The sequence below is a fragment of the Chanos chanos genome, chromosome 2, assembly GCF_902362185.1.
Source record: "Chanos chanos chromosome 2, fChaCha1.1, whole genome shotgun sequence".
Lineage (NCBI taxonomy): Eukaryota > Metazoa > Chordata > Actinopteri > Gonorynchiformes > Chanidae > Chanos > Chanos chanos.
In genome coordinates this window covers 5107812-5120621 of record NC_044496.1, presented here as the reverse complement: position 1 = coordinate 5120621, position 12810 = coordinate 5107812, and the positions used below count along the sequence as shown (strand labels likewise).

Genomic DNA, 12810 nt, shown 5'->3' with positions numbered 1-12810 from the left:
TTCTTGGTCTGTCTGGTTTTTACTCATTTTGCGCGGCTCAGTGTAAGAACGAGTGAAGAGCACAATAAGTAAAGATGAAGCTGATGCATCAATAATATCATAAAGAAAATGTGAATAACATTAAAGGCTACTTTATTTTCTCCCTTCATTTCACAAAATCTAAACATGATGCACCCCCCCCCCCCCCCCCCCCCCAAAACTTACGGGGAAATTTAAGAACGTTTTGCATGGGTACATCATGTGTCTTCCCAGGGTCTAAAATTAGCACCCGCCACTAGCCAAATGCGAGTAAAAATCTACGTTGCCGAATAAAATAAATGAGCAGCGGCCATTGGCAGGTCGCTGAATTAGGCCTACTTCGCTACAAACTTTCCACACTACAACACGTTACTTGATTGACTACGTTTTGCAATTTTCTGGTGGACCCTCGCTGGCCACCGTCGCTATAACTCGAAACAAGAGACGTTGAAATTTAAGTCGTAGTAGGTCGTGTGTGATATGCAGCACTGCCAGCACAAGGCCCTGTCCACACTAACCCAGGTAAATTTCGTTTAGCCCTTCCGTCCACACTAAAACAGCGTTTCCCGCCACCGAAAACAACATTTTTCGAAAACGCTCTCTGAGGTGCATGAATTCGAAAACTCACGGTTCGCATTGTTATGTGGACAGGGAAAATGGAGCATTTCAGAAACGACGACGTATGGTTGCCATGAAACTGGCAAAAGTTTGTGCTCGAGACACCAAAACAAACATGACGGGCGAAATGCCGTTAATGCTGCTCTGTCTATGAAATTTGCCAAACATTAAGGCGTTTCAGCGTTTTGGTGTGGACGCAGAACATTTGGGGGAAGGTACAAAAATGATAGTGTGTACGGAGAAACGTTTTTACATAAAATCTGCGTTTTCAGATTTTTCTGGTTCAGTGTGGACGTATTGCGGCAGTTAATGCAGTTTCACGTTGCATTTTCAACCATCAGCCTTACATGCACGACAGGAACCAAAAACAACATCGACTTAAACTGTCATGATGAGAGGTTTAAAGATCTTCCATTACCATGACAGCAAAACTGTGTGGCAGCAAATCTGAATGGCAGTTCTTCACCACTAATAACACCGTTGACATGTGAGTGGAAGATGTAAGGCAGTAACGACACAACGGTACCCTCATGTTCTGTCATACAATGCAAATTGATAAGATCATCCAGAACTTTTCCTAAAATTTTATGCCCTCCGTGTGAAAATGTAAAGGCAGGCAAACACACACACACACACACCAGCCAGTCTCAGAGCTGTCAGAAAAATCAGCTCTCACTGTCTCGTTAGCGAAGTGTTTCTCTCCATCTATTCTTGGTCAACTCTCTATCACCGTTTACTTCCTAACGATGCTATTATTCGATGAAGATGCAGCTCAGCATCACCTCCTATGACACGGTGTGAAAATGCTAAAGTGAATGAATAAGTCCTTTAAAAATAGATACACATAAATAACACGCATTCACCACCGGTAACCAATGGTTACTGTTATGAATACCCTTTGTCTTTTCAAGGAGCAACAGACTGAGCCCAATTGTTGGCCGATCATTTATATTATTCTTAGATCCGACAATCACCATCACAATTGTCACCATCACAAACACACATCATTCCAGTAAATGTGCAGGAGATGGGGGGGGTAAGCTTGTTATTTACTTTTCTAAACGTGTCACTTGAATTCGAGATGTGGCCGAAGTGTGGTGCTTTGCAAAACATCGTTTTCATCAGGATGCCTCCGGTCCCTCATCACTCTTTCGTAATCTTTGGTAATAAGCAACGAGAAAGGAGAGGAGGGGGGAAAAACATGAAAGTTTGCGGCAGAGTGAAGTGTTGCCATAATGAACTGACTTCCAACCAAGTAATAAGGCCTGGACCTAATACCGAGGGCAGTCAGGCGAGCACGAAGAACATTAGAGCTGAGCAGCTAGGCTTATGCTGCTGCCTGGGAGGCCATGTCTCCCACAGCCTCTGCTGAATTATCTGAGGAAGGCGGTTGTGGCTGTTCCGCTCTTCCCTCTGTTACTGGGAGGACCTACACTTCCGCAGTAACAAAACATTTTTTTCCATTTTAATAGACCAGTGGAGAAAACAGCCTAGATATATTTTCCACCTCACGTAAACACACACGTTACAAAAATAGTACATCAAGTCACTATTTCGATACATTTAAGCAAAAATTTCCTCTAAAAATCTCAGGTAACACTTTCAAGCGTCAAAACATGACGATTTACAGAAAAAAGGAAAGAGGACAAACAAATAAAGAAATGACATATAGTATTTCAGATAGCCTTAAAAAGTCATTTTTGGATCAACAAAGTCAACATGAGAAATAATGAATGCATAGTCCAAGACTGATAAATAATACACATAGTGAAAGAGACTGGTCAGTGATACATATGGTCACAGAGACACTGTAACACACAGACTGGTCCGTGGTACCTGTGTTATTTATATTTTTTTAATGTCCCCCTCCTCCCAGATAAAAAGCAAGTGAAAAAAAGAACTGAAAGATTTAGTCTGGTCATGTTACTAGTTTTGTACATAAATGTTTAAATAAGAAGAATCTGTTTAATATTTGTTGCATTTTGGTAGCACTTTTTCAATTAAAAAACAAAGATTATGTTCAGATCTAAGAAACTGCCTCCATGTTGCTACTCAAATTATGATCATAAACTGAAGCAAGAAAACTTCATCAAACACACACTTTTTTTTTGCCCTTGACAAGTGTAATCCTAAACATGTCACAGCCGCCTGAACACTGCAGTGCACATGCTTTGAAGTCACTTACCATTCAACAATTACTGGGTGCAACAGGGTGTTGTTCACCTGGAAGCTAAAATGCAAAGATAAAAGTCCTTAGTTTAATATTCTTTGCAACTTCATATCATTTTTGTCCAAACTGTTGACTCTAATGAGTGATCAGATTTCCTTTGTACGTCTAGATGAAAGTCTGAACGAATCAATAAAGACAGAGAGGATCATTCATCAGGACACGAATGAAGACGAAGAAATGGAGAACGCAGAGAACGACATATTTATTTTCCCCAAATATAGCCACCAACATTAATTAATGCAAATCTGCATTCATGAGTAGCGTGAGGAAGCCAGGTAGTAAAAGCAGAATGAGCTCTGAGAACAATGCACAATGACAGTGATGAATAATTGATGTCTTTGAGACGTACCGGCTGATTCCTTCAAAGGAGGCTTCACGACAGGTACTGCCACTATCTGTATTCAGTCCACGCTGGGTGTGACACACACACATACACACACCACACACACATACACATACACACACACACACACACACACACACACACACACACACACACACAGAAACATACACGCATTTATAAGACCATTCCCAGCTCTCTTTATCTAAATCCATGGCGGCACAAAATCCAATCAATCAAACGAGTTCTGTCAAACCGAATAGCGAAAGGAAGGTTTCTGATGTCAAGCATTCAGAGAGACGACAAAAGGTAAGATTTTGATGTCATCAATGGAGAGCGAAGTATTTAATGATACCCTATGAAACTGAGTCAGAACCCTTCATTTAATCGGGACAATGACTGAAAGCCACAAAGAAGCCCTCGCTGAAATGGCCCCACAAAATATGAGATAGTATTCTTCTCCCTTGTATGAACAAATTGGCAGTGGAATGAGACAGTTGTCACGTAGCTGGGAGCTCAAAGCTACAAATCACTGCTGACTTGATTCCACTGGAAAATCTTTTTTTTTTCTTGGCTGTCAATCAAAGGAACCACACCTTCCAACATTATACCCACAATGATCTCTACTGCCTGTCTTTACAACCTAAACAGAGACCTACCAGAGTAAGGAGGGTGGACGACTGCAAGTTGGCCAAGACATCCACAATCTGTAAAAGAAAACAGGGCAACAAGCATTACTAATGAGTATTCTGACCAAATGTTTTTTTTCTGTTCTGCACTGGAATATAATCCTTATTAATGGTTGAGGGAAAGAAACATTAATACTGTGGATCAGTAATGAAATATACTCAGAGACCTTTAAGATGTGCTGTAGAGTTGGACTGTATCCGTTACTTCACACTACAACATGGAAGGGCTCACAATTAGAAGACTGCTGACAATGGGAATCAACCTCAGACCTCAAGAGGTACAGCCAAACTCGTTAACTGCAATGCCAGAGTATTACAACCTGTGCTCTTGCTCTTAAGCGCTTGGTTTCAATGTACCAATGTGCTGTTTGTATCTGTGCAGCAGAAGGGGGTGGTTGGCTTTTATGCCTGGGATATTTGATTTTATTGGAAACAGATCAGCACACATTGATGTGTCACACAACGGCTGATTTTTCCCTTCGACTCAAAATAAGAGGCAAACAACTCCAGCTCCTGAAAGGCAAAAATCCAACTGTTTTTTTTTTTCTTTTTCTAACCACCACTGTGGCCTGATTGGCTGAAAAAATGAACACTACCACCACCATTTGGCAACTCATTCTCACCAGGACTTTGGATTTCAAGCAACACAGCCCTGAACCTGTCTGTGCACTTCTAGCAATAACAACATCATGGGATTAAACAGAGCATCTGGTGACAGTGCATGTGTGTAGCCCCAAATCAACAGAAATGAGTACAACCCAAGCCTCTCAAACACACGCAGCGTGCAGATTTTAAGTGGTGATGGTTCTCCAGAGCTTCAGTTTTTGAAATACACATCATCTCCCTGATTAGAGGAATCTTTACTGTGCTTATGAGATAAAATCTTACTGCAAAGGCAGAGGACTCTTCCACAAAAGACAAAAGCACTGACATGAATAAGTTCTACACTGCACTGCAGTGTTATCACAATGGCGCCCACACAAACACACACACAAAAGATTTTGCATAAACTTGTGTGTTGTTCTCTGTATTTAGTCATCTACATTAGAGTAAATATCAGCATAACTCTGATTACCCCAGAGCTTGAGTTTATGAAGTCGTTTCTCTTCTTCAACAACATATCCAGTCTGCTTCTAAGTTCCTTCATATTGGATAAGACTCAAGACATGGGAAAATCATTACAAGGAGGGGCTTGCCATTTACGTACAAGACGCCACATCGCAGGGGGTAAAAAATTAGTCATTCACTGTGTTTATCATGCACAACCATGACAAAAGGAATCCGACAACTGGTGCTGAGATGTCAAACTTGATCTAAAATTGATGAATTCTCAAAATGTAATAATTCATATTTCAATCACAACAAATTCTCTCAAATTAACTTTAAAAAAAGAAAGTTTCCGTGATGGATGTGTATGTCCATCCCCTCAGCTATGCACAGGGTATAACAGCAGCTCTGTAAAGTCAGAAGAGTTAAATTAGGATAAATCAGAGCCTCCTGTTACATGTTCACTGTTATGGAGTCTTGGGAGGTGATGCACGGGGCTATGTGACTTTCAGTCCACAACATATGGTCCCAAAACCTCCCTGCTGCTCATCGTCTGACACAAGCCAGGTTCCTCACAGAGCCCAAAATGAAACCCCACAATCGTCTGACAGAGAACCCTCTGCATTAAGTGGATGACAAACAAATATTTCACTTTTTGTCTTTGTCATGAAAATGATGTTGATCCTGAGCACATATATGTTATAGTGTTAGAAAAAGGAGTCATGGCTTACAGCCTTGCTTTCAGTAGGATAACAACAAAATAGCTTGACATAACCAGTGACATAGAGAAGTTCTTATGAATTCAACAATTCTGCTCTGGAGTAGAAGAAATCTGCTAAATAAATCCCTGTTCCTCTTTAAAAACTGAGAAGTTATTACAAAGCTCACACCTTTGTGTATGATCATTTTTTTAAGATCTTGAACAAATGTGGTAGGCTACGGTCACAAAGTCAATAAAGAAGAAGAAGGAAAAAAAAAAACTGACGAGTACTTGCAATGCGTTTTAACACATTCAAGGAAGAGCTCAATTTGTCCTCTACAACTGAATGGACATCATGCATTTCAACGAAATTAAGTGCAGTCATATCAGGCATTCCAAAGGACTTAGGTAATGTTCTGTCAATAGAAAGGCATTAATGAGGGTGTGTTCTGGCCAAGTGTAAACGACCATTGGATTGCTCTTTACACTCAGCACTTAGAATTTTAATGCAGAAAATTAGAAAAATGAGAATTACTGTTCCCACCAGCCACTTCCTGACTCAAATTTGAATAAATATCTTGAACAGTGGCCAACTAAGACAGAGCAATGCTGTTAATAAACTGATGGGGAAAGGCACTGACGGTCGTTTAACTGTGCTGAAATAACCCAAAGCTATTCAAGTTGAACTTTCTTTTTATTAATGTGATAACCACATTCTACATTAAATCATTTTTATTTTTTCCCCCACACATCCATAATATTTCCACACATACATGTGTAATACTTAATTGGAAGAACACTTTATATGTGTTCAAAATTGTGTTCTCTGAAATCAATCAAACTTGATCAATTTCAACATAAAACTATTTCAGCAGCTGCAGGAAAAAAATTTTTAAATGATTTTAAAAAAAAAAGAAATGAAAAGAAAAGAAAAGACAAAGTCTGGTCAGACGAAAAAAAAAAGCAACAAAAATTGCAAACAAATTGATTGTTCTGTCATAAACAGACTGTGTGGCTTACATATTGAAAACAATTAACGTAAGTGAACTATTATAGTCATTAGGCAATCAAATTCCATTTGTACGCATACTATCGTAAAGTCAGGAAGCTTTTACTACAGTTAGGGGCATGAAATCTACTCAACGTGAGATTTGATGAACTTAGTGCGAACACACTCAAACACAGACAGTAATGACAGGGTAGAAGCACTGTTGGCAGAAAAAGACAGACTCCTGAAGGAAGTGCTTTCAACGTGAGAGGGTAACTGAACCTAGTCAAGCACAATCTTCACTGCTGACATTGGGTTATATCAGCAATTTAATCACTACTTCTGGGAAATCATGATTTAGTATATAAACTTGATGGTTTTCTTTTCATTTGAATTAATTTAATAATAGTACAGTGTATCCAATCTGAGTTAGGAACACAAAATAAACATGTATTCAATCTAAAATGAATGAGTCTTTGCATTTCATTTGTATTCTAAACTAATAACCAGTTAAAGCCCTGATTATCTGACTGTTCTCTCATTAACTTGCATTATGTTTTTATACAACAGATAGGATGAGTAAATCCATGATTACTGTTTTAAAACCCCCAGAGGGAAAAATCATAAGCATAACTCACATAAGCTGGTCCTCCATTGAAATCATCTGAAGAAAACATTCAAATTTCATTTTGAGCAGTCGCCTGACTTAAAAACATAAGCACCACTCTCTTGTGGGTGGCACTATGGATCAGCCCTAAATGTGCTGTTATAACTAGGTTATGGGGACACATAACCCTGGCACGATATCAGATGGCTCACCCTATGACCTGCTGGTAGAATGGCTTAGTGCCGTGCTCATCTCCAACCTTTCAGTTTTTCTTTCTTTTTTTTTTCCAAGAGATTCCTCATCTCATCTTATTTGACTTACTTTGCACTTTGTGTCTTCTTTCCTGTTTGCCTTTTCAAATGATCTGTTTGAACAGAGCTGAGAGGCGTCTCAAGAGATGAGGATTTGCAATTGCAAGCATAAAAACTGAAGTAAGCCATGTCCCACGCTTTGCTAAGAGACATAAAAACAGAGCACATCAATAGTGAAATGAAAATGACCACTTTTGGGAGTGCAGTTGTTTTAGGAGTGAAAGCATACAGTGCAAAAGGGTGGAAAAACAACGACAACAACAACGACAACAACACTAAAAAACCACTTCAGAATGCATCTCTGTCATATACAATATACAACTAATTACTAATGAATCCACATGCAGATGAACTCATACACTGCTTTTGAGCGCAGAATCAGAGGCCAGATTAATCTAAGACCAGACAATTCCAGTGTCTCTGTCATAAACTTTCTACTTGAAAACTGGACAGAAATTGCCACCTCATTGGCAAAACAAACATTCCTCGCCTTTAAAAAAAAAAACAAAAAAAAACAACAACAACCAAAAATGACTGTAACCTCATCTTTCCCAGCATTCTTCCACCCTCCTGGGAGTGGGGGTGTTTGGGGGGTGGGCAGTACCACATTAGCAGACATGCGTTAGCTGCCTATACGCACATGATGCTCAAACTGAGCTGGTCACATTTGCTGACAGAGGCGGGCCCATCCATTATAGTGACTATCATACTGTCATGTTGTCACCTCCACAATGATGAATGACAGAAGATCAGCATGGACTGCTGAGCTGTCCTTCGGCTAAACCTGAACACTATAGTAGCCCCAGGTGGATTATCAATCTAGACTCAGTGAGCTTCAATGAGATTCAGCCAAAAATGTCACCACGTCCTCATCCCCAGAAACATGCAGTTTGCATGCTGATTCTAAATTTGATTATTCATTTATAAATCAAACTGTGTATTAAGTCGGAAAAAGGTAATTTGGTGTAGCCTCGTTAAAAATGGTGCAGTTTTGTAAAACAGTTCATTTTTGAAGGAATAATATAAAGAAAAAGCATCAGCTTCGGACTGCCTTGCATAACCTGCCTCCTTAGAGCAGAGAGACAGTGAGGGAAGTAAGACTGTAAGCTTTACAAAGACACTCCTCAAAAACACCTGTTCTCCTCTCTCCAGAGGAGGAACTCACAGTCTCTGTGCTAAAAAAGCCTACCTAGCAAGATCAAAAGCAGAGTGCTCTCCCAAATTTTGAAGCAGTCAGCCAGATGATAAAAGGAACTAGGGAGTCAGAGGGCATGGTCCCCACTGAAAAATCCTGAAATAATGCACAATTTTGAGGTTTCTGCTGCACAACTCAAGATTTTTTTTTTTTATTAGAACAATGAATGCCTAACTCTACAGTGCATTTGATGTTTGCTTACCTTTCTTATTGACTTGTCTTAATACAAACACTTATATATCTATAAACAAATCAGGAATAACACTTGTAATTAAGCATACTGTTAAATAAATCTAGCAAAAGGCTTGTTATAGCCTTGGCAAAAATAAAGGTAATAAAAAATCCATTCATGACACTTCAAGCTCCTAAAGGTCATTACGCAGTAAAAGAACTGTATTGCACAGCATCTTGTCTTTCACTACCCTGTGCACCCATTTTACAACATTTATACGGGAAACTTTTGTGTGTCACAAGGTGATCAACCTCAACTTCAAATCATTTGAAGTCAATTACAATTCAATTCAATTACAATTCCGATGGGGGCAGTTACACAGACGGTCCACACTGGATGGAGCACATACACATGCTCCAGAGACACAGCACATGTTAATATGCACATGAGTTTTCCATGGCACATGTCCCACCTCCTCACAAAGCACATACTGAAGAAATACACCCTCCATCTGAGGCATTCTCCTCTCTGAAGCAAAAAAAAGGGTATGCTTAACCACAGTCCAGGCCACTGTCTGAGAATGGCCGAACCAGACAGACACGACCTCAGAACGACAATGTCCCCACAATGCAGGAGGCTGTTTTTCCTACTCTGGTGCAGCATGGCAATAACCACACACTCCAGGAAGCCGTTTTTCCTACATCAGCATTTCCCTGTAGAATCTACAGGGGACACTGTGACACTTTGCATGTTTCTTCAATTTAAGAGCCATTTCCCCAGATTTATCATCGAGTACTTGATTTCTAGTACCCCAACGTTTTAGGAAATGGATGAGAATACTTCAAGAGAACCTAAGGTAACACTGACCAAAGCAAAGTACATGGTGCTATGTTTATCTTCACCTAGGCATGACAAAATAACTGATAAAATAATCCCTCCACACACACACTCTTTAAAATTACCAAATGTGTCTTACTCGAGAGGTCTTATTTGAGAGGTTAAAGAAACAGAAAACTCACTGGCCTAAAATGGCTTTTAAACACTCCACAAACCATGTTTGTAGAGCCCAACAGATATAGGATTTTTGAGACCAATGCTGATTTTGATATTTGAGGATTTACCAATCTGACAATGATATATCGGCCAATGTTTTTGAAATGACCATTGTTTGTTTACTCACTAGAACTGACACACTGTTTCATAAATAAACCTACAATCAAGGGCATAACTGTATTTTCAATATTGGTGGGGACAATCATTAGTCTAACGATTACGGGAGACTGGGTTATGGTTGTAACACAGGTTTAATTGAAACACGACAAATTCAAGCAATCAGGGGTAAGATAGGAGTCATATGATCATTTAAGTGTTTAACTGCTTCCTCCCCGATAGCACATGGTGGTTATCAAGGCTGGAAACAAGCGCATACAGATTCTATCGAGAAAAAAATGATTTTGAGGTAAGAAAGCACATTTTTTGACCAAGACTATATATTGTTCAGTACTTTTACAGATAAAATCGTATGACTTATATTAGATTAACTTGTAGTTTCTCAGGCAAAATGTGATGCATTTTTCCAATGCTAATTTCAAACCACTATGTTAATACAGGGCTAATTAGTGGCCAGCAAGGGTTGGGGTGGGTTGTCACATGTTTCATAGGTGTTTCAACCATCCCCTGAAAAACAACTCAAAGAGTGAATTAAAGTTGAGTTGACGCACTCAAGCACATATTTTGAATTGAGGAACAGTGTTATTGATCCTGGCAGAATGACAATAAATGTAGTAATGAATCGTTCCTACCATGCAATATGAAGGTGCATGTGATTGAGTTTTTCCAAATTATAAATTCCAAAAAACGTTGCTCTTGCCTCGGTCAAAACCGTATGGCTGTGTTCCTGCCTAGACACATGAGTTTCATTCTAAATAAAGCCTAACAGAGTGGGTGCTGCAGTCAACTGTCTGAATAAAATTGCGCATGTCTTTGTGCACCTCAATATTGCTCAGGTAAACCAAATGCTTAACAAAAGTCATAATAAATATGCATTCAGCACCTTATGCAACCATAAATGTAAGATTAATGAAATAATTAACATTGTTATCATGAATAATAATAATGTAACATAATAATGATAACATGTTCTGTCTACGTTACATTTGTTTAGCTGATGCTTTTATCCAAAGCGGCTTACAACTGGGAAAACAATTGAAGCTACAGTATAGTGAGAGACCTATGAGTAAGCAAGAAGTACTACATCGATTCAATAGGCAAAGTGCAAGCAGTAAGTGCGAGTTTCTTTCAAGGCAAAGGCAGCAACTAACAACACTTTCTTGATTTTAATCATTTTAGGGAGTGTCTTCTTCATCAAACATACATACTGTTAAGGAAGTTTGTTCTAGTAGACTAATTTACACACACACATGCACACACACACATACTCCTGAGTCAAACAGAAAGTGGATTTGAGTTATGGTCAGTCACAGAGAGAGACATTGTTCTGGATTGTTCTTTTATTTCAATAAACCTGTTTTTGAAGCCTATGCCTACAATCAAGTTTGTTAGACCACCCCACTCAACTACTTGAACGTTAAACGTAAACATAATTTTAATGTTTGACTGACGGTACTGGCTTTCACATTACTGCAGCAACACTAACTGTCATTTATTGGCGATTACAAGCGCCAATACCAATTTATCTGCAACTAGCTCATATGGGCCAATAATATCAGGACGCCGGTTGATCGGTCTGGTTATACTTGTTTGCTTATTTTTGTTGACCAAGCAGATGCCTGCATCTTAAAAAGACAGTTAGGTATGAGGCAAACACACAGCACGTCTCTTAAATCTTAGTGCACCATATGCCTCCCTATGACAGATTACGCCAGACTAATTACTTTCTCAGGTCCACAGGGACTAAGGCAGTTTCTCTGGTCTGAGCTGAAATCAACGAGTGCCCTCTGAGATCCCCATGTGCATCTGTTGTCTCTTTAGGGGGTCTAACATGAGATGGATTACCAACTCACAGTGGTAGTAGAATCTTTCTTTTTTCTTCCTCTTTTTTTTTTTAAATCACATCAAAAATAGGACTCTCTGGATGTTTACCATGTTGTAATTTCACAAAAAATAGATCACAAAATCATAGTCATGCTAATTGCCCCTTTACTATACAGGAACTACAGCATGCTCTCTGAGTGGATTTAGAGGAACAGGTCTAATCTAATCTCGCAAATATGAAATGATATTTTATAGTAACTTTCCAAATATCTTCGTCTCTTTTTGACACAACTGAGCTCTCGCTCCCTCTCTTTCTGTCAATCGGACACATACACATACAAAACACACGTTAAAGCTACTAAAAAGTGCAGGTTAGCACATGTGCGTTTGCAAGTATAAACACAACTTTACTTACATCAGAGGTGTAGTGCACCTCATCGACAGCATATTTCTCCTTGAAGTGTTCCCGAGGATAGATCCTGCCAAAAGACACAAATGAAACACTTTTAATGAGCATAGCCAGGAGACAAAATGTAACCCCTGGTTTAAATTCGCGCTCCTGCACTGCAAGCTCCTGAAGCTAATCACACATGAGCTTAAGGAATCAGGGTATCACTGCCCTCTAAGTCACTCAGCTGACAGAGAGATTCACTGATCTGATCTGAGAGGTATGGGAGGGTATATCAGGTATGCCATGGTATATCATCTTAATGCGACTCAGAATAAATAAACAATAATAAAAAAACAACATGGGCTGACCTGACACGCGATAATAACGATAAACTTTCACATGTCACCAGCAGGAATTAATACACATTTGTATAATATTTCTTTTAAGTGACTCAGAGAATAGTTGACTCAGATTTTGAATAGTGTTTTATGCTATGAGCACATGGAAGCA

General features: G+C 39.3%; 1 protein-coding gene across 1 annotated transcript in view; it reads right to left on the bottom strand.

Annotated features, from left to right (window-relative positions):
• LOC115830077 (xaa-Pro dipeptidase) overlaps positions 1-12810 on the bottom strand; it is a 39081-nt gene that overhangs the window by 18304 nt on the left and 7967 nt on the right. Inside the window, exons 4-7 of the mRNA XM_030794115.1 lie at positions 12325-12388; positions 3866-3913; positions 3216-3277; positions 2822-2866 (exon numbers count right to left, since the gene is read on the bottom strand). Of these exons, the coding sequence (XP_030649975.1) occupies positions 2822-2866; positions 3216-3277; positions 3866-3913; positions 12325-12388 (219 nt within the window). The remainder of the gene's footprint in view (positions 1-2821; positions 2867-3215; positions 3278-3865; positions 3914-12324; positions 12389-12810) is intronic.